The sequence below is a fragment of the Doryrhamphus excisus genome, linkage group LG11 (assembly GCF_037039965.1).
Source record: "Doryrhamphus excisus strain RoL-2023G ecotype Guam linkage group LG11, RoL_Dexc_Guam_v1.1, whole genome shotgun sequence".
NCBI classification, from domain to species: Eukaryota; Metazoa; Chordata; class Actinopteri; order Syngnathiformes; family Syngnathidae; genus Doryrhamphus; species Doryrhamphus excisus.
Window position 1 is genome coordinate 814,654 of NC_136367.1, and position 21,435 is coordinate 836,088.

At 43.1% G+C, this 21,435-nt stretch overlaps 2 protein-coding genes across 2 annotated transcripts; both read left to right on the plus strand.

Annotated features, from left to right (window-relative positions):
• Positions 1-2,059: 2,059 nt before the first annotated feature.
• Positions 2,060-7,169, plus strand: vgll2a (vestigial-like family member 2a). The gene is made up of 4 exons (XM_058089916.2): positions 2,060-2,800; positions 4,639-4,897; positions 5,497-5,988; positions 6,971-7,169. Exons 1-4 carry the CDS (start codon positions 2,705-2,707, stop codon positions 7,012-7,014), a joined length of 891 nt encoding a protein of 296 aa, XP_057945899.2. The 5' UTR covers positions 2,060-2,704; the 3' UTR covers positions 7,015-7,169.
• An 8,288-nt stretch (positions 7,170-15,457) lies between these two features.
• On the plus strand, positions 15,458-18,242 carry LOC131130183 (gap junction delta-2 protein-like). The gene is made up of 2 exons (XM_058074443.2): positions 15,458-15,700; positions 16,360-18,242. Exons 1-2 carry the CDS (start codon positions 15,630-15,632, stop codon positions 17,201-17,203), a joined length of 915 nt encoding a protein of 304 aa, XP_057930426.1. The 5' UTR covers positions 15,458-15,629; the 3' UTR covers positions 17,204-18,242.
• The last annotated feature ends 3,193 nt before the right edge of the window (positions 18,243-21,435 follow it).

Genomic DNA, 21,435 nt, shown 5'->3' on the forward strand with positions numbered 1-21,435 from the left:
AACGCCATTCCCACCAACAGGCAGACCCTGAACCTTTCCGCTGGAATACCGTGGTCTTTCACGTGTGAATAAGAAAATAAGTGGATATTCAGACGGCCTTTGAAAGCACTGTCCTTGCTGAGCTGCCTGCCATAATGCCTTTGAGCCCGGGCTAAATTAAATGCTTATGAAAAGTTGTCTTTCAATTGACTTTGCCTTTTCCAAGTGAAAAGTTGATTCTTTGTGAGCTCTGCCAGCTTTTCCGCTCTGAATGATCTGTTTTCATTCCCCGTGAATGCCAGCACAGGCCATTGAAACAATCTTTTCATCAGAGACCAGTTGACCCTTCTCCTGCTTTGTGCTCTTCAATTTCAACACTCTGGACGGCTTCTGCCGGGACATTGTTTTCCGTCTCCCGTGTCCCAAAGCCATTCCCGTTTCCCACAGGAAGGCATGTCAACACAAATAATCTGCTCTAACAGCTTTCTTGATGTCACATTTTTGCATTACTTACTGTAAGTTCAAGGGGGGGGGGGGTTTGCCCATCATCCACAATCATGATGTCTTTCTTCTTTCTGTCCATGGAGGATATAAAAACAGAGACAAAGAGGCAGTTAATGAGAGCATGTAATGAGACATGCATCCAATCAAAGAAAATGATGTGTATCAGTGGCGGTCAATATTGTATATCAGCTACTATGTCAGGTATCCATAATATATAATATATATAATATATTACAATATCAGGCATCTGTTGGTTTTAAAGCACATCTCACTGATCATATTTTAACACATGAGAGTGCACACTGACTGAGTGCATTAACAACACACACACACACACACACACATAGGTCATCCTTGGTGGGAGTGCTGGTGGGCCACTGGTAAATGGGGGGTCACGGTCGCGTCTTTCAGAAAACCTGAATGAAGAAGCGTGTGCCGGGCGCGTTGGAACAATCACACACACCTGCTCGGGCCTTTTGTCCGGCACACTACACACACACACACACACACACACACAATGCTTGTTAACACACGTGAGCCGCTCATTGTGTGTCAAGGATGGAGGAGAGGAGGAGGAAGCTTCAAGGAGACCAAAGTGAAGGTGGGAAGCCATCTTCCTACTGTGGTAGACATCTGTAGTTTGATTACAAAATGAAGACATTTTAAACGGGCGAGTGGTTAGCATGTAGCATGGAGGCCATACAGTCCAGGGATCAGGAAGACCTGGGTTCGATTCTCCGCTCTCCATGATTCTTCTCTCTGTGTGGAGTTTGCATGTTCTCCCCATGAGTTGGTTCCCCCCCACTATTCCAAAAACATGTTAGCATGTTAGCTTCATCGGCCACTCCAAATTGTCCATAAGTATGAATGTAGGTGGGAATGATTGTTTGTCTATATGTGCCCTGTGATTGGCTGGCCACCAGTCCAGGGTGGACCCCTTGCCCAAGGGAATGGATAGATAGAAATGTATGCCAAATGTTTCAGGTCCGGACTCAAAGAGAATGAAACACAATCTGAGTATGAGCTTGTGTGTGTGTGTGTGTGTGTGTGTGTGTGTGTGTTTTATTTTTGTAAAGCCATTAAGGAGACCGCTGTCAATCACTGGAGCTCTTCATTGTCAGCTTACTGGTGACATCATATGGGTCCCTGCTCAAAGATGGGCCACTAGAGGGCAGCAGAGGCTTTCATGAGGCGTTCATGTGACTCCAATTTAAATCTTAATCTTAAGAGTTTTAAATGTGTCAGACCTCACACATGACATTATTGTTCACAAGCAATCAAACGTAAACAGACGTAGTACTTGTACTGACCTGTGAGAGGCAGCACTAGGGGGCGTCCAGACTACCGAAGCTACCTAGCTACCTAGCTACCTAGCCACCTAGCTTTAGCTTGGCTAGCGGTCTGGTGACGTCACTGCAGTTTCAACTGAACATTTCACGTTCATGTTCAACATAAATCTATCTATCTATCCAAATATCTATCTATCTATCTCTTTATCTGTCTTTCTCTCTGTCTAAGTGGAGCTATGCCTGTGGGATCGATCCAAACGGTGTGATACCGGTATCGTACAAGAGTGAGAGATCGATATATTAGTTTGTAGTTTTTGTGGTATTGTTCCGATTGTGACATGGATATATATTCATATATATTATATTATATTGTCTACAACAGACGGCCTTTGTGTGAAAAGCCTAATGATTTGAATGAGAACTAATAGATCTAAGTTGAGTCGATAGTTTTATTATCCAATATGGACATTATTTTTGCTCAAACAATTGTATGTAATTCATTAGACTGACTGAATTATATTGTAATCTTATTACATTGTATTTATAGTTGTAATTATATGTTGTTAAATTGCTGAGAGATTACAGATATAAGTACAAATCCTTACCATGATGAACCAACCATGGGCAAAATCACAAAACGATCTTGAAAACATTCCACCCGAAAAGTATCGTTATTGGCAGTGCGAGTCGTATTCACTTGGTTTCGGATCGATCACAGAAGTTCCAGTATCGGCCGCCCTGTGCCGCCTGCGATTGGTGGGAGGTGCCGCGGGTGGTGGTGGGCGTGGTGGTCTCGGCTTGCCCCCCCCCCTCCATTGCGTCCACGCGCAGCGACAGTGACTTCCTTTCAGACGGACTTTGAGAAACAGCGGATCCAGCGCGGCGCACAGCGCACTAAATGACGCCGGTTCGATCCCCGTGACACCTCCGCCATGAGCTGCTTGGATGTGATGTACCAGGTGTTTGGAGCTCAGCCTTACTTCCCCCCCTACGGCCCCTACCATCACCAGCACCAGCACCAGCAGCAGGTACGACCACTTCAATCCACATAACTTTATTCATACTAAATAATAATATCTTGGTTTGAAATATAGTCGCCATATTAAGTTATCATTTTTAATTCTAACACTGTTACCCTACTGTAGTATTATTCTTACTACTGTAGTATTTGTCTCATTACTTCCATTACTCACTGGACTCCAAATCATTCATGAGGTATTATTCACTGTTATTATGAAATACTTGTTTTTATTCACTCCTGAAAACTCAACTATTAGTAAAGTTCTTTCGTATTATTATGTATAATATGTATAATTATGATTAATTATCATGATTTATTTTCAGTTTACTGGGGTTTTTTGTTTTGAAAAGCACGACTTATGTAGTACGGGTTGGAAATATCGTGGATGAGAAGCAGTGGCGTGTGGGCAGGGAAGGCAAGGCAGGTGAGGAAGAGTGATGATGAAAAATCCAATTACAAAGCAAACATTGAACTGCATTACAAATATATTTTCTGTGTATTCTATAGAATTATAGTTTTTGGTTAGGGTTTAGGGTTTTTAACATTTTCTTCAGTAAAAATGTCACATTTCCTGAGTAAATAGAAATCCAAGAAGAGGCGTCCATCGCCGTCTCAGTACCGAGTTGGATGGCGTTGGTCAGCTGGTTGTCAGCGTGTGTCTAGGAATATGAAACATAATATGATTATCATTTTTCATACTTTCTCCAGCATGTGTAATGTTTTTAATGGACGCGTGGCATCCAGTATTCTTACTCATCGGTCTATAAAATACACATGGACGTCACACGGGAGGTACTTGCAGTACGGCTGCATGCTGGAGAGGTCATCCTGGAAGGTGCTTGTCACTGCCAACCTTCCTTAGACCGCGCTGGCTATGGCTAGACTTAGCAATGCCATATATTTGGATGAATATATTATATGTTTTATATGAATATATTATTTTATTTTATGTTTATTATATGTTTGACTGCCAAAATGGAGGATTATATATCCAAGCTCACCAGGAGCTGCTCAGGCTTTTACAACAAAGTACCAGAAGTTTTCCTGGGGAAGGGTAGAAGGATAGAAGAATAGGTTTGTGTGTACTTCATATCAACATCAAAGTTTTTTAGTTCGTAAAAATAAAGTCATAACCAGGACATTATCTTAACCAAAGGGGATTATTTTCATCTTCTTTTTATCCTCTTAAAGTCATATACAGTACATAGTATTATTAGTATTAATAATACACACTAATAATACACAAAATGTTGTTTATTGAATCTGTCACAAGTTGATGAAGTTGCAGAAATAATCATCACATTTATATTTTATTCACTTTGCTGATTGTGAGTGTGAGGAAGAAAAGCTTGGTCTTCACATCCGACTAAAGTTGAAACTTTGACATATACGAGTGTGTGTGTGTATGTGTGTGTGTGTGTGTGTAGATAGATAGTTAGATACTTAATTTGACTTCAAACACGCGACAAAGAAATGGTTTAAAAAAAATAAAATTGTAGATCTATATAAGAAAAGACAACAAATAAGAGAATACTTATTTATTTTATTTTCATGCTGTACACCAATGTATCACATCTAGCTGTGTGTGTGTGTTTTTAGCTATTTTACTCAATATAAATATATATAAATATATATAATACTGACCTACACAGTCAGTGTAAATATTTAACAACTAATTGCTATGAATAGAAATGAAATGTATATAAATATGCCCATATCCAAAATATACAAAATGTACATAAAATTGATTGTTTTATCATCTATCGATGAAAAAAATGGTCCAACTTTCTTCTCCAAGGCCTCCCCTTCATCCTGGAACTTTGTGTGTGTGTCCGTGTTGTGCAGAAAGTGGCCTTGTATTCCAAAATGCAAGACCCGCAGGGCGGCCTCCCCGGACCCCCCACCATCAAAGAGGAGGAAAAGGAGCTGCCCCCGGGGGCCGAGTACCTGAGTGCGCGCTGCGTCCTCTTCACGTACTTCCAAGGGGACATCAGCGCCGTGGTGGACGAGCACTTCAGCCGCGCCCTCAGCCAGACCCCTGCCTCCTCCTCCTCCTCCTCCTCCTCCCCGTACCCCCCAAGCGGCGGACACAAGGCCCCTAAAGGTGCGTGTGCGTGTGTGTGCAAAAAATAGAAATACTTTTCAAAATAGCATCAAGCTGCAGCTGGAAGCCCAAAGCTTTCACGCTTTGCTTTGCATGACCGATACCATGAAACCATGTTCTTCTCGTAAGTCAGAAGAACATGATGGAGGTTAGATGAGCTTCATCCTTTTGGTGTTTAGGATTAAAATTTGATGGCGTTAAATATATATGTGTGTGTGTGTGTAATTAAAAAAAAAGTGACTTGGCTAATTTACTCTAACCTGGCAAACGAACCATCTCAGCACTAATTAGTTAGCTGCGCTATCACGTTACCAATTGTCTTATTTTCAGCGTAACCTGAGCCCTGCTGCCATGCTGACCCCCCCCAAGGCTGGGGTGTCTAAGGGGAATTTGTCCTGACCAAAAAAAACCCAAACATGAATTTCCCAGGCGCCGTCGTGTCAGAATAAAACAACCAAGCTGAAATGGATCAGGACAATTTACCGAGACTGTTGCGTGTGTAAGCGTGTTGACTGGTTCCACACGCCAAGTGTTCATGTGAGACGTGTGCCAGACGACACGCAGCCACAGTTGACGCGTCTTCTTTGTGTGTTCAGCAGATGGATCTTTCCCAATGAGCCAACGAGGTTTCCCCGCGTCTTTCTGGCACAGTTCCTACCAGTCGTCCGTGTCGTCCTCGCTGGCCAGCGCTCTGTCGGCCCCCCACTCCGAGCTCCCCTTCCCCGGGGACTCGTACTCACCGTCGCCTCTCCACGGCCACCTGCACCACCAGCCCAGCCCCGACGCCTGGTACCCGTCCCACCACCACCACCACCCGTACTCGTTAGGGGGCGCCATCGGCACGCAGGGCTCAGCCTACCCGCGCCCGACCGTGCACGAGATGTACGGCACGCCGTTTGACCCCCGCTACAGCTCGCTGCTGGTGCCGTCGGTGAGGCCTCATCATCGCCTGGCGGCCGGCGGCAGCTCGGTAGCCGGGTCCGGTAGCTCCCCCTGTGACCTCGGGGGCAAGGGGGAGTCCTGGACGGGGTCGGCGTGGACCGGAAGTCTGTCCGGATCTGGACAGGAGATCGGACTCAACATGGAAGCAGGTAATAAATGACCTCCACTTCAAATCATTTCCTCATAGCAGTAGTCAGTTCCAAGGTCAAACTGCGGCCAGCAGAAATGTTTTATTTATTATATAGGCCCAAGCTGTGGCCCGGGGGCTATTTTTGGTGTGTCACTCCGTAGAAACTATTTGGACTGTTGTGGTTTTGGCAAGTCACATCGTCACGTTCTTAAGTGTCGTAAAAGTCAACTTCCTGTTCTCTGGTTAGCATCACACTTTTGCTCTTGTGCCATTAATGGCAGCCCACTAGAAGAAAAACAATGCTTTGAAAGAGATTTGCTGAAATGTCATGTGGTGATGTGTTCAAGTCCAGGTTTTGGGCTTTAATTTCGTAACCCAGGCACGCCTACGCTGCGCAAATTTCTCGAGCAGCGCAGTCTGGCGCAGCGTCACGCACCCACGCCTCCATCCCTCCCACCGGGGTTTAACACAGCCGAGTGTAGTCTTAACCAATCAAATGGCCGCCTCTCGAACTCGGCCTCGCCTCACCTCATCTGTTCCTGACAGTCACATTAAACACAGCAGCAGGCTAATCCCAGCATCCTACTTCTTTCCCAGCAGCATTCCTGGTCCGTATGGCCAAATAGGAGAACCTCTGGTGGCATATTGACGCTATCTCCTCCTCATCCTCATTCTGGTTTTTAGTAGTTGTTCATTATTGGTTGCCGACGCTAAAGAGCGTCCCGCTGAAGTAGCCTGGCTGCTAAGATTAGTGTGAGTAAACTTCCCTCCCGCCCCCGCCTGCCCGGAATGAAAACAAGAAGCTAAGACAGCACGGCGGTGGCGGTGCAAATCCCAATTAATCGAGCAAGGAGTTCCGCCTCTCGGCGTCGTCTTACCGCCATCGACAGCAGCTGTCCGTTTCCCTCCGTGTGCTTTCCTGCTTCCATCTTGACTGCCGGCCTTGTTTCCGCTTCTCTCTCTCTCTCCTCTCTCTGTGTCACCGCTGTGTCACCTCTCAGGTCTTCAGACGCAGGACAAGACCAAGGACTTGTACTGGTTCTAGACCGCTCCTACTTTCCTGTCTTCTTATGTGCTTCTGCTGCAGAGACAAACTGACCAGCGCTCTGCTTGCAGCTCTGTGCTACGGCGGCCTGTGCTGACGCCCACAGAGACCGGAAGACAAACTCTTTGACAGCGAGACGGACGGGGGCGTGCGGGTGCCGCGGGACTGGCCCCACTGGGACTACTGCTCTTTAGACCGTTGTGGCTGCTGGGAAGGTTCCGACGTCAGGAACGCTGTTTTCCACAATGTGCTGCACGATACGAACCGGGACTACGGCGTCTGACGAGCTTAGAGGATGGAACAGCAGCCGGGTTCGCACTTTTGATGACCTGCCCCTGCTGCACTCACCCCCCCATCCCAACATGGACTTCAACCTGATGGACTTACTGACGTGGTCCCATTCCTGCTCGGACTAGCATGTGTTCCAGGAGGGGCGCCCCACTCCCGCACTCGTTTCAGAGGCGCAATGAGTTTAAAAACAAACGAAAAAAAAAAGCGTCAGCATGCAATGTGAACACCCACGCCTGCCAGAAGTTAAGGGGGGGTCGGGCGGAGGGGGGGTCTCTGGCTGATGGGGACCGGGAGAGCTACCTCGGCTATTTGGAGCCGCTTGACTCGCCGTTTGCTGCTCCCATGCAGCTGTCAACGACAACTGCTCTTCAACTTAGTGAGCGCACGCACACATACACACACACACACACACACACACATGCACACACACACACGCACACACACACACACAGTGGTAGAAGTCAATAAAGGGAGCATTTAGAGCGAGCTGGGACAACTGCTGTGTGAAAGGACACACAAGCACAACTATGTGAGGCAACTGTCAAAAAGTCACTACTGTGTGTGTGTGTGTGTGTGTGTGTGTGTGTGTGTGAGTGTGTGTGAGCACGTGTGCATGCCTAAACTAGAAAGGACCTCGCCGGGATCCTTCACCCTCATGTTAGGGCAAGGTTTCCCAAAATTGTTGACCCGAAGGCCCAAATTGGTTCATTGTTCATTCTTTAAAGATACAATACTAAAGTACCATCAATAAACCATAAAACATGTCTGGTAGAATATTGGCGTGGATACACGACTATGGTGACCAGTCAAGCCCCCATTGACACGTTGGCAACGTGACATCATCCATCCACGTGTGGATGCAACCTCTAAAGACTCGACATTCCAGAATTTTCAGTAGTTTAATGTTGGCTACGTTGTCATCATCAGAACAATTCTCTGTAACGATCGTCTCTGTCTGGTCCAAGACGTCAGAGTTACGTCTGTCTCTTTCTGAGCGTACCGAAGCATCGCAGAAAACCATGTGACTCTCTCTCTCTCCAATTGGTTGGCGGTGGCCGCAAGAATTCACGCCGGAAGACTGTCGGCGAGAGTAGAAATAGTCGTTTGGTACGACGGCGTATTAGGGCCACAGTGAAAAACATTTAGCAAATAAAGTAGTACATTTAGGGGAATAAAGTAGTACATTTAGAAGTAAAAAAAAGTCTGGTATGACTTTTATCCAAGTCACACAAGTCCCGCCTTTTCATAGCTGTACATAATGTACGTGTACTGTATGTCTGTTAGTATTCATACAATCAAACACTTTAAACTAAAGGGGTAAATGAACGAGAATAAAGTTGTGAATTTAGGAGAAAAAAACAGTAACTTTATGTTACAGGTATTTTTTTTTTTTTTACAAAAGTACGACTTTATTCTTGTAAATATTGTGACTTTTTTTCTTGTAAATGTCAACGTTATTCTCGTAAATGTGTGACTATTTTGCTCGTAAATTCAAAACTTTATTCTCTTTATGAAATACTTTTTTCTTGTAAATTTACAACATTATTCTGATGAATTTATGACTTTATTCTTGTAAATGTACTTTCTTTCTCGTAAATGTGATTTTGTTCTTGTAAATGTACAATTTTATTCTCGAAATAGATTTTTTTCCCCCGATTTGGCTCTAATACTCCGTCGTAGATGGAAGGAGTTAGTTACCGGAAGAGAAGAGGTGGCGAGCAACACGGTGAAAAGATGTGGCGTTTCAGCAAGCTTTTTTTTAGGTGACGTACATGCACACTATCTTTCTCCAAGAAAAGTTGTAATACTTTGTTGTAAAAGTGTGATCACCTCCTGGTGAGCTTGGGTATATAGTCCTCCATCTTGGCAGTCAAATTCTTACTTTCATTCAGCAGAAAAATCAAAATATCTTGCATTTGTAAGTCTAGCTTTAGCTGGCACTGCTGTTTGTGTATTTCAATAAAGTTAAAGAAAAAAAAACACTGCTTTTGGTCTTAAGGGAGGTTGGCAGTGACAAGCACCTTGCAGCTCGCACACGCCTGACCCCTTCAGGATGCAGCGGTACTGCAAGCGCCTCCGGTGTGACATCTGTGTGTATTTTATGGTCGGATGAGAAAGAATACTGAATGCGTAGATAAGAAATGTTTGTCATATTCATCACATTCATTGATGAAATGGCCCCCAGGCTGCAGTTTGGACAACTTCCTTATTTGGTGGATTAATTTGCCAGTCGGACCAAAGGGTGCACAGCGATGGACGCACTAATGAGTTTGTCTTTGTTTTGATGAAGTGGCAGCGACACGCTTTTGTTCGTGGCTGATCTGAAAAAAAAAAAGCCACTCATGGATGACACCTAACACGACACCCACACGACATCTTACTGCCGCACAAACAAAGACACGCATTAGTTCATTCACTGAAGGTCCTTTCATGCAAAGAAATGCACTTGACTGCGTCTGTGTGTGTTGGTGTGTGTGTGTTGGTGTGTGTGTGTTGGTGTGTGTGTGTTGGTCCTGCAGCCAACGTGCAGCAACAGCAGTCCAAACAGAAATGATACACAAACACCAGAACTCACATCCAAAGGGGAAATGCCCCCAAATAAAAATGAAGGTTGTCTTTGCTGTCGAGCTCCAAACCCAATTTGACGTCCAGGGAGTGTTGACCACCGGGGGAGACGTACATGGGTTGCTCTTTAACAGGGCTCTCCAAACTGTGGCTCGGGGGCCATCTTCGCCGACCATGGATGTTTTTTTGTTGTGGTCCACGGCGCATTCTTACAAGATAAAAGTCCAAATAGGTGTCATTTAACAAACATTGGAATGTTATGAATACAAATTTTAGTAGCATAAAGGTGAAATATTCCTGAAAAAGACAAACATTTTTGGGAAAACTTACGTTACGGGAGTAAAAAAATATTATTGGAACAAAGTCATAAGAACATTTACAAGAAAGTTGAAATAGTTGCACCCCCCCCCCCCCCAACATTAAGTGTCTCTTGAAGGTAAAAGCTTTTCTTCCTTCTTCTCGGAGTCCACCTTCCTTCCTTCTGTGATCGCCACCATGAAAGCAGAAGATCAGAGGTGTGACCCATGTGCTCCAGTTTCTGGTCTGCAATGTTTACATGGCAGGCGGAGCGTGACAGGGCTTCCACAATGCAGGAGACAGAAGAAGATCTTTGTGCTCCACTCCAACACCCCCCCCCCCCCCCACATTACTAGCCCGGCCCTGAAAAGACCAGCAGCCCATTTTATTGGCCCTCACACGTTCTAAAAATTGTAATTGAACAAAAAATGAAAATAATAATATGATATTATAATATTAAATAAATCCGCAATATTTTGAGGAAAAATAACTAATCATAAATAATAATGAAGTTGAAATATTAAAGAAACAATGTTATTTTTTATAATACTAGGAGAGCTTGATGTGCTCACCTGCGCAGTGATGTAATATTCTACAGTGGTCACTAGGTGTCACTAATGTTACATTAATGCCTAGACCAGTGTTATTTTCTCCTAGATGTCTACTATGTTGGTTAATAGGAGTTTAAGGTGGCTATGCGGGTCTTATTTCATGTCTAATGTCAAAAACCAAAGACAGACTTACCTGGACAGGTAACCTGAGAGTAATCCCACCTTGACTGCCCTAATAGCCCCCCCAGCCCATTTCCTGCCCGAGTCCCACAAGTGTTAACAGGTACCGCCGGGCCTTGGGCTGTTTGTGTGTGTTCTTCATGTGGGTGGGGGGCGCTGGGGGCGGGGCGGGGGGTGCTTGAAGCGATTGCTGAGGTGTGAAGACGAACAAACCAGCTCGGACAGATGATGTACGAGCAGCTGGAGCAGACGGAAGAGTTGACCAGAAAGAGATTTCTCTTTTGTTGGAGACTTTTTTCAAAGCAAGCGTAGCCTGAAGGCCAGAGATTACTGGGTCAACACTTCAAATCCTAAAAAAGTCCTTCAAGCTGCTGGGAATGTACACAAAGAGAAACGCAACATGGTGGCTATTTGTTTTAGTATTGACATTCATCATCATGTCTGCTGGGAGAATTCTTTAGTTTATCCACATCGTTTCTGGGGCTTTACAATAGTATTGGATACATGTACTGTTAAAAATACTCCATAAATATTTAGTTGTGGACAGGATGAATCTGCATTCTTCTCCTCTCGGATTTCGCCGCCTCCTCCCCAACCACGCCAACTCTGTTTGGTTGGTCAGAAGTTGATGGCCGCCTCCATCCCACAAAAGCGTTCAGAGCTGCGTAGCTTCACCCGAGGACTCCGACCTAGGGAGGCGTCCGGAAGGGGTGGCCGTGGCCACTTTTCGACCAGCCTCGGTGTTTGTCATGGGTCAGGCGTGACACAGCAAAGTAACCGGATAGCCCAGCTGCAGCAGGAGTTCGGATGAAACCTTCAACCCGTACGAGATGAAGCAGGCCTCGCTCTCACACACGTTGCAAAAACAGCATTTTCAGTCTTCCATGGAAGCAGAGAGTTTGCACCCCAGGCGAGCCTCTCGAGTGGAAGAACAGGCGGACATCGTTTGTGTCAAAGTCAGCCGCATTGATGGAGCGGATCCCAGCGTATTCTCTTACAGTAATACACCAAGACGGACAGGTGGCCGCTGTGTACTACTGTGTACCAAAAGTTTGTACTTGTGTTTGTGGTTGTGGACTCCTGTAGAGCAGCTTTCTGGTTCTTCCAGAATCTGCACCTATTCCAGCTGTGTTACTTGGATTTGTTGCTTCCCGCATTTATTCCACGGCCGGTCTCCAGACACGCCCACTCCACTGTGGTTGGTCACACTCTCAAAGTGACAAGAAGAAGTGGTGTTGGTGGTGAAGGAGTGTTTTGCTTTAGCAGTGGAGTGCATAAGCGGCAGCACGGTGGAGCGGTCAAGGCCACGTCTGTTAGAAGGACTTTAAACGAAAGAAAGAGAGAAAGAGAGAGATGCCTTTATTAGTCTCACAAGGGAAAATTGCAGATTCCCTTTTCATCCGACCGTACAAATACAAAGGAATAGGAAAAGGAAAAATGTGTTCAATTTTACCAACAATCTCGTCAAAGGAAAATGTTGACGTGTGGGACCTTCAGCCCGACCACGAAGGCGTTTTGAAGCAACAGCGGTTGAGTTTGTTTCATGCAAGAACGTCGTTTCTTGTCTGGACAATTCTGATGCTTTGTGTCGCAAGTCAAGGCTGTGGACTTGTTGGGAGCTTTTGTGCGTTTGCTGGCAGCCTGCGGGGGAAAAAAAACTCACCAGACAAAAGACAAAACTGTGATCAATGGTAAATAATAATAATTACTGGAAATATTCTCCCAGAAATATTAAAAGAGTACATACGTACATAGTACATACATACATACATACATAAATATGTATACATACATGCATGCATGCATCCATCCATCCATACATATGTGCATGTATATATGTATTTATATATATATGTGTATACGTATACATACATACATACATACTTACTTACATACATACATACATACATACATACTTACTTACATACATACATACATACATGCATAAATATATATACATACATGCATGCATCCATCCATCCATACAAACATACATATGTGCATATATATTTGTATATATATATGTATATATATGTATATACATACATACATACATGCATACATGCATACGTATATGCATCCCCCTAACCCTAACCTATTATGCCCCAGGTAATTATCCTAAGTCCCATCCAGTCCTTGCTCAGGTCCTCGTATCGTCAAGATGAGTATTGAGTACTATTGAGTACTATTGAGTACTATAGAGTGAAACGATGTACGTGGCCCTCGCTGCAAAAAGTTAGGACACTGACCCTGATTGAATCTATAATGAACAGAGCGGATAATGTTTCATGTTTGTGAGATTCCGGTCTGGATGGATGGGTAGAAGGTCTTGGTGTGAACATGGCGTAATTCCAACATTCATCCCACGGATGAGTCAGCGGCTCGTAAAATACCATCGTAAAAGATAGCTATTTGTCATAGTGTGAGTTTGTTCTTAATAGTCCTATTTTGGAACTTTGCACGGGATGTAGCGACGGTATAACGTTGGTCTGGGTCGGCCCCGCTCCCCTACTCACTACGAAGGCATATTTTATAGGTCAGCTGGTGATTACAGGGTAATTTAATCTGTCACATCGCCCTGCTTGCATGTAGACATAAGGCATAATCCCACCAGAACCTCCCTGACCTGTGGGGCTCTTTCTTTGATTGGGTTACACATCTGTAGGTCTTACTTGGCGCTGACTGATACGGAGGAAGGGGGAATTGAACCACCGGAGTCTAAGGAAGTCTTTCATCCTGTCCATTGTCCATGCGGACCTGGCTTGCATTCCCATCCATCGTTTCCTTGCGCGTCTTTATTGTTTAACGAATACGCAGAAAACGCTGGAGTGCCATCTTGGAGATCGACTGGCGGCGTCTGCAGTGACGTAAACTCTGCGTGAGTCAAAATGGGTCAAAAATAACAAATTAACAGTAGTAACTAATTTCTTTGATTAATTACATGAAACATTTTAGTGTAATTAACGCAAGCGCACCAAAGTAATTACTTTTCCTGTTCATTCAAACCTGCAACACAATTATGTTGTTCTGGCGATCAAGTCTGGTGCTTGTGTGTCTCACAACAAATTTCAGTAACAATACTGACACCGACTGACTAGTGCAGAATACTACATTCTTCTAAATGACTTATATTTGTATTTTACTTCATTTAGCCATTCTTATGCTGGTAAATGCTTCATTTTGGTCAAACAAATAGGTGACATTTAATGTTAAAAAGGTATAGTTTTTGACTAATAATAGTTCGTATTCACCCACAAAACAGCATGGTTTATTTATTAATATATTTTGGAAAAAAAGGTGATAGAATAAAGCCGTGAAATTTGAAGTACAAAAAAGGCAACAGCTTAACATCAACCAAGGCTGAGAGCGTTAATAATTTCTGCAATGGAGTCGAACACGCATACAGTGCATGTGACTTCAAATCTTTGCTCTGTGTATGATAGTAAAAATTGTCTCGATGCAAGATGTTGTCTTCTTATGTTCTATATTTGGATCTATAGAGAGACAGTTAAAAAGATTACTGTCTCCGGAACCAAGTATAGGCTTGCACAGCCTGTTGTGCACAGCCGGGAACAAATGGCTAAATATAGCTAGCCTGTCTCTCTCTCCTACATCTAATACCCCTGTATACTCACGTCAACAAATAAGGTACTGCATTGCCTTTGAATTGCGGTGTGAGTACTATGATCCATCCGGGTTGGACTGGTGCCGGTCGATCAGGAAGCCTGGAGTGCAAAGGTGACAATCAGAACCATTTGTTAACCTGCGCTGCACAAATCACAGACAATATCACCACTGCATAAAACCCTGATTGGAGCATCAATACTAAATATTAAAATATTAAATATTAAAATTATAATAATAAAATATTAACATTATATTATATATAATAACAATATTAAAATAATACTAGGCAACTGTAGGTAACTTAGCATTAAGTTACATGAGTATTATCAGAGGAAGTTGCTACACGTGAATAAATTAACATATTAATTAGCCACGTGCCATTGTTTATGTGGAGTGAAGACGGCAGCAATTAATTATAGCAATTAATCTGTCTAACGGTGTCCAATCTCGTACAGAAAATTAATAATAAAATAATAATATAAAAATAATAAATAAAATAATCAGACTATGCTTCTGGGAAAAACGAATAAAAAACACACTGTGTATAAATATTTATACTGTATATTTTGTATGTTCATTTTTAATAGAATGTCTGCACCTACTTCATCAAAACTAATTCCTAGTATATAAATATGTATAAATACAGCATGTCAAATGTTATTAAATATGCATTATTAGCTAATGTTGGCAATATTCAACCATAAAATAGTATGATGGATATATTTTGGAAAAACCGTGGCATCATCCCTTTTTTTCATAAAAACATATAATTTGTCAATACCACATATTTGAAAGGCGTGCTGGTGTGAAAGTGCAACATTTGTAATGTTCCACATGTCGCCCCTCCCGCACACTGACTGTCACGCTTGTGACGCAAATGATTGTACTTAAAGTAGATTTAGCGGAGAGTGCGCCCCACTCCTGCGGGCTGACGGCTCCCACTGTGGACAAACGCATCTGGGGGAAGAAGACGTCACTTTCACGCCCTATCGGGTGGGAAAATGTCTAATTCTTAGACTTTTTTATTAGATTTATTTCTTTTCTTTTCAGCCTTTTTCCCTGCACACTTTGCGTCTGGTTGAGGGTTGGTCCGAATGAACAGTCATGGGAGAATGGACCATCTTGGAGCGGCTCTTGGAGGCGGCTGTCCAGCAGCACTCCACCATGATAGGGCGGTAAGAACTTCTTATTCTTAGTCATTCTTAGTCATTCTTAGTAAACGTCATAAATTCACTCATTGATATTGTCATTCGCTGGTCATGTTATTAATACACTGTCTAAAGTGTAATCATGTATTTTTTATTACAAAACGTCTTTATTAGCATTCTATTAGCTTGTTTATACATGGAAAAAGGAAGCTATGATGTCATCAGTGGTTGACTTTGTAGCTCTTAGCTAACTAACACACTTATGCCTCAAGTCACAAAACAATTTGACAATTTGGATTTTACATGCACAAAACAATTGTAGGGCTGCACGGTGCAAAAAGTGGTTAGCGGCCAGGCCAACACAGCTAGGAGACCCGGGTTCGATTCCACCCTCGGCCGTCTCTGGGACAGCTAGGATAAGCACTAGAAAATGAATGAATGAAAACAATTGTAAATGCCTATAAATGATGAATGACAGGGATAAATGAACATCGAAGGCTATTTTTAGCCTTCACTGAAGACATGACTGTTGTCAAAGACACAATGTGGCTGCGAGATCAGCACCTTTTGTGTTTTGCGATGAGTTATTTCTTGAATTCAATAGCGTTTTCCACCTTCTTCGTCAACAATGTTGGCACTTTTGTGAAAAGTATTTGTGATTGGCTTTTCCGATTGTTTCTCCTCAGGATCCTGCTGACAGTGGTGGTGATTTTCCGGATTCTGATCGTGGCGATAGTGGGCGAAACGGTGTACAATGACGAGCAGTCCATGTTCGTATGTAACACTCTCCAGCCCGGCTGCAACCAGGCGTGTTACGACAAAGCTTTCCCCATCTCCCACATCAGGTACTGGGTGTTCCAGATCATTATGGTCTGCTGCCCCAGCCTCTGCTTCATCACCTACTCTGTCCACCAGTCTGCCAAGCAGAAGGAACGACGCTATTCCACCGTCTACCTCTCGCTGGACAAGGAACAGGACTCGATGAAGAGGGAGGACAGCAAGAAGATCAAGAACACCATTGTTAACGGAGTACTGCAGAACACCGAGAACTGCAACAAGGAGGCGGAGCCTGACTGCCTGGAGACCAAGGACATTCCCAACTCAGTCCTGCGAACTACAAAGTCCAAAATGAGGAGACAGGAGGGCATATCTCGGTTCTACGTCATCCAGGTGGTGTTCAGAAACGCACTGGAAATCGGCTTCCTGGTGGGTCAGTATTTCCTGTACGGATTCAATGTTCCTGCCGTGTACGAGTGCGATCGGTACCCGTGCATCAAAGATGTGGAGTGCTATGTCTCCAGGCCCACGGAGAAGACCGTGTTCTTGGTTTTCATGTTTGCAGTCAGCGGGATTTGCGTGGTGCTCAACTTAGCGGAGCTCAACCATCTGGGCTGGAGGAAGATCAAGGCTGCTGTTCGCGGCGTGCGAGCGAGGAGGAAGTCCATTCAGGAGATCCGGAACAGAGACTTGCCCAGGATGAGTATGCCCAATTTCGGACGCACTCAGTCCAGTGACTCTGCGTACGTGTGAATATTTGGAACACATGGAGATACCGTACGCTGAATAAAGGACTACAAAGTCTTCATCGACCCACCGTCCCTTGGGACCATGGTTCACCTTCGTTGGACATTTTATCTGAATAACTTTTGTTGGAAATACGTTGTGGTTCTTTTCTGACGCGAGAAATTGAATGGCTTGTTTCAGTCCTCATTAAGTGCATCTTAAAGTGTTCATGAATGCACCGCGGCACGGATGGAAAAGGGACGATTTTGGACCACAGATCGTTTTATTTTGGACCTCGGCTTATTCTAAAAAATAACAGAATATCATTATTAATTAGTTATAGAGGCTGATGCTAATGTCTGGACGCATATTATCATAGATTTATATGAACTATATTTGTCATTTAATACATTTATAGCCATCCCTCGCTACTTCACTCTAATCAAAAATATATGAATGAATAAATCATGTTGTTTTGTGGATGATACCGATGCATAGTTAAGCATTTTCCAGCATAAAAATGGCTGAAAGTAATGTTATTCTAATGATGGGGGAGATGATCGCTGCAACAACAGGCTTTTATTGCAGGTTTGAATGATCTCACAACAGGAACAATAATCCTGAACATTGACTTTTGTTGCAGTAGGAAACTAAAACTCAACTCTCAACCACTTTTTGTCCCCTCACACCGGAAAACACACACAACAATGAGACTTATTTATGTCTTATGGTGTGTGTCTTATTTTCTCCTATTATGTTTGCTCGAGTGGTTAGCGCGCAGACCTCACAGTGAGGAGACCAAGGTTCAATTCCACTCTCGGCCAGCTCCGTGTGGAGTTTGCATGTTCTCCCCGTGCATGCGTGGGTTTTCTCCGGGTACTCCGGTTTACTCCCACATTCCAAAAACATGCTAGGTTAATTAGCCACTCCAAATTGTCCATAGGTATGAATGTGAGTGTGAATGGTTGTTTGTCTATATGTGCCCTGTGATTGGCTGGACCACCAGCCCAGGGTGTACCCCGCCTCTCGCCTGAAGACAGCTGGGATAGGCTCCAGCAGTAGCGGTAGAAAATGAATGAATATCACGTTATTTATTTATTATATATTTATGTATTCATTATTAATGAAATGACATTTTTGGATAATGTACAGCAATGGTGTGTATAGTATATGTGACTTAGGGACAGCCTAATTCATACTTATTAAGATGTGGATATTTTGTTCAGATAGTTTAGTTCATATATTGACCTACTGTGGATCGCTTTTATCATATTTAATGTACAAAATGTATGAAATTAGGCTTCGCATCCCATAATGTTCTTGCATGAGGAAAGTTTAGACACCTCTTTGGATTCAGAAGCCAAAGGAACATAATGTGACCGCTGGAATAAATAGTGTAATCCAATTGAGGAGTAAGATTAATAAAGTATGAAATGATGGATATATTTGGGATGCCTTAAACTGATAATACATCACACCTAAGCGCCCTTTTGATTGACTGATTTATTTAACATTATTATAAGTGCCATATATATGTACTATATATATACTTACTGTATACTATACTATAACCCATCCCACCTCTATCGTACCAAATGTATGGGATATGTCACATTGTCTTGCTTTTTATTTGGGAACAGATCAGATGACGTCAACACAATGTCACTTTAAACAATTATCTGCAATAAAAAGAAGCCATATCAACATATGACTGGCTGTTTGATTTTCACATTAACGGACCATATTTATTGTTATTTATTGACCCTGGTCTTGGTATCAATATTATAGATATTTGGATGCCCGGTACTGCTGCATTTGCTTTTGGGGTTTGGATTCTCCGTCTCCAAAGACTGTGTCCACATTTGGCTCAGCATGAAATAAACATGTTGTGTGAGAGTTGTGTTGTTGCTGCTGTGGTGTGGTTCCTCTGGAGACTTACTAACCAGCCATTAAGACTGTCTTCCGGTTTTCATCATGAATATTCATACCTGACAGCCACTTACACTTAAGATGAGCCACCGCAGTCAAGGATTAAACTGTATTATGGAAAGCAGGAAGTGAACAAATGTAACAGTTACTGATTGTAAAAGTACCAGATGGAGGGGTAGGATTTAATAAGCTTTGCTTCTTCCTACTCCTTTGGGATGGGATGCACTCAATTGTAATCTGATGCATGTTCAAATGAAATAAAACCATTACCATTACCATATGCATTGCAACAGGAATCAAATATAAATATTGTATATATCTGCATTTATACACAACAGAGATGTGATGATACTCAGATGCTTGTCTTGACTTTGTTTGCACAATCGAGGAATATGTGACACATGCTAAAAATAAAAATAAAAAATCATCCTCTACAATTGAATAAGAAGGCAAGAAGTTCCTAAAAATAGAACACAGAGATGAGAAAGAACTAGAGAATCAATCCACATTGAGTAGCCATCTAAGAATGATGATGAAGGTGATATTTCGGTGCGTGTGGTCATGTAGCAGTATGCGTATGTGCTCTATGTGCTTTCTATCCGCTGCCTGATGTGACATAAAACACAACACAAAGATCCTTCCTGCTGCAGCGGCCTGAGCTTGGCTCGTCTTGTCAGCGTGACAACAAGAGGAGCTGCTGCTTTCTGCTCTGGCGTGGCTTCAAAGGAAGCTACTCATCTACTCAACATCAGTGGTCTCAGCGTGGAGACCACTGATGTTTGACATGCGGAAAAACAAATGCAACTGACAAAAATATCAGTTCAGGCTAAATATCAGACTAAAATTTTCTATTAATTATGAATTATTTATATAAATTATTATAAATTTTCTATTAAGTGGAGACTGAAATTTTTGGTTGTTTTTACCACAAGTAGACACAAGATTTTTGGTCATTTTGCCATGAGCAGAGACTGACATTTTATGTTTTTTATAAGGAAGTCCATCCCTCTGTGACATCACAAAGGGCCAGTTTTACCACGCCTTTTGAAAGCGAGCGTTTTGAGCCATCCCATTCTTCTTTCAGGGCTCACTTCCAAATACCCAAACCTCATTATCTGAAACTTTGGCATCATTGAACACGAGAATACAACATTTTGACTACTTTTATAGGTCAGAAAAGTCATACTATAGGTCATAATAGGTCCCCTTTTATTACTTTACCACAAGTAGACTGAAAGTCTTCATTAAGATGCGAATTAGGCCCTCATCCATTAGCCTGTCTTAGGGTCTTAGGCTTTAAACTTTGATTGCAAGCTTTGCTGTCCGTTGTTAGTCAGTCCTGTTCCTGATTTTTAGTGACAACAATCCGCAAGGTATTTCGTTATTTCACTATTTACAGCCGTGTTGAAGTATAAAACCTTCCAATATATTTTTCCTGTGATGGTGCAATGCTGCAGCATTTCATTCGTAGCCTGCAACAATAATTGTGACATATTATCCATGCGGACTGAGCCTGGAGTTCCTCATCCTCCAGTGAGCTCCATCTTGCCAAGGTAGCAACATCGTCCATGAAGTCTTGCTCAGCTGTCGTTTCACGCCCCATCTCCAAATGGAATTCCTAAGTGACCCGGGAGGGTGCGGGGTCGTACAGTAAAATATGATCACGTTGCAAAAGTGCACGTTCAGCAGCCATCTTTTGCTTCTGAGGCGTTCAGTGTTCAAAGTGATGTGATGAGATTGTTTGGCGCGCTGATAGATGAGGACAAGATTGATGTTGTGGCCTGTCCACGATCCGTTCCAGGTTAAATGGGCGGGCGCCCCGGTAATACAGTCCTCACCGAGGCGGCCCTGTGAGTGGCCCTGACTGACGGCTCTTAAGGAGTCAGGGTCCACAAATGATCAGCTGCGATTGGACTTCAGGGGGCAGAGCGTTTATTTGTCTGTGCTTACTGAGGTCTCCAATGGCCTCAATGACGAGCATGAAACATCAGTCATTTTTAGCTGGAAGCCGATGCATCACTGCAGTGTGACTTTCATATTCTTTGGACTATTACTATATGTCTGGGTTTGACGGTGATCAAAACACATCAATATATTAAGTATATTAAGTGCAATATATTAAGTTCTCAGTGAAGTCATTCTATAATGGCTCATATTAACTCACGAGCAAGGTCCCATGGTGTATATACTGGTCATATATTTCATGTCATTCCATATTAAGGAAAATACATTTCTGGGGGATCACAATAGATGAAAATATGAACTGGAAACCTCATATTCCAAATATACAACATAAGGTGGCCAGAAATATTTCAGTATTGAACAAAGCA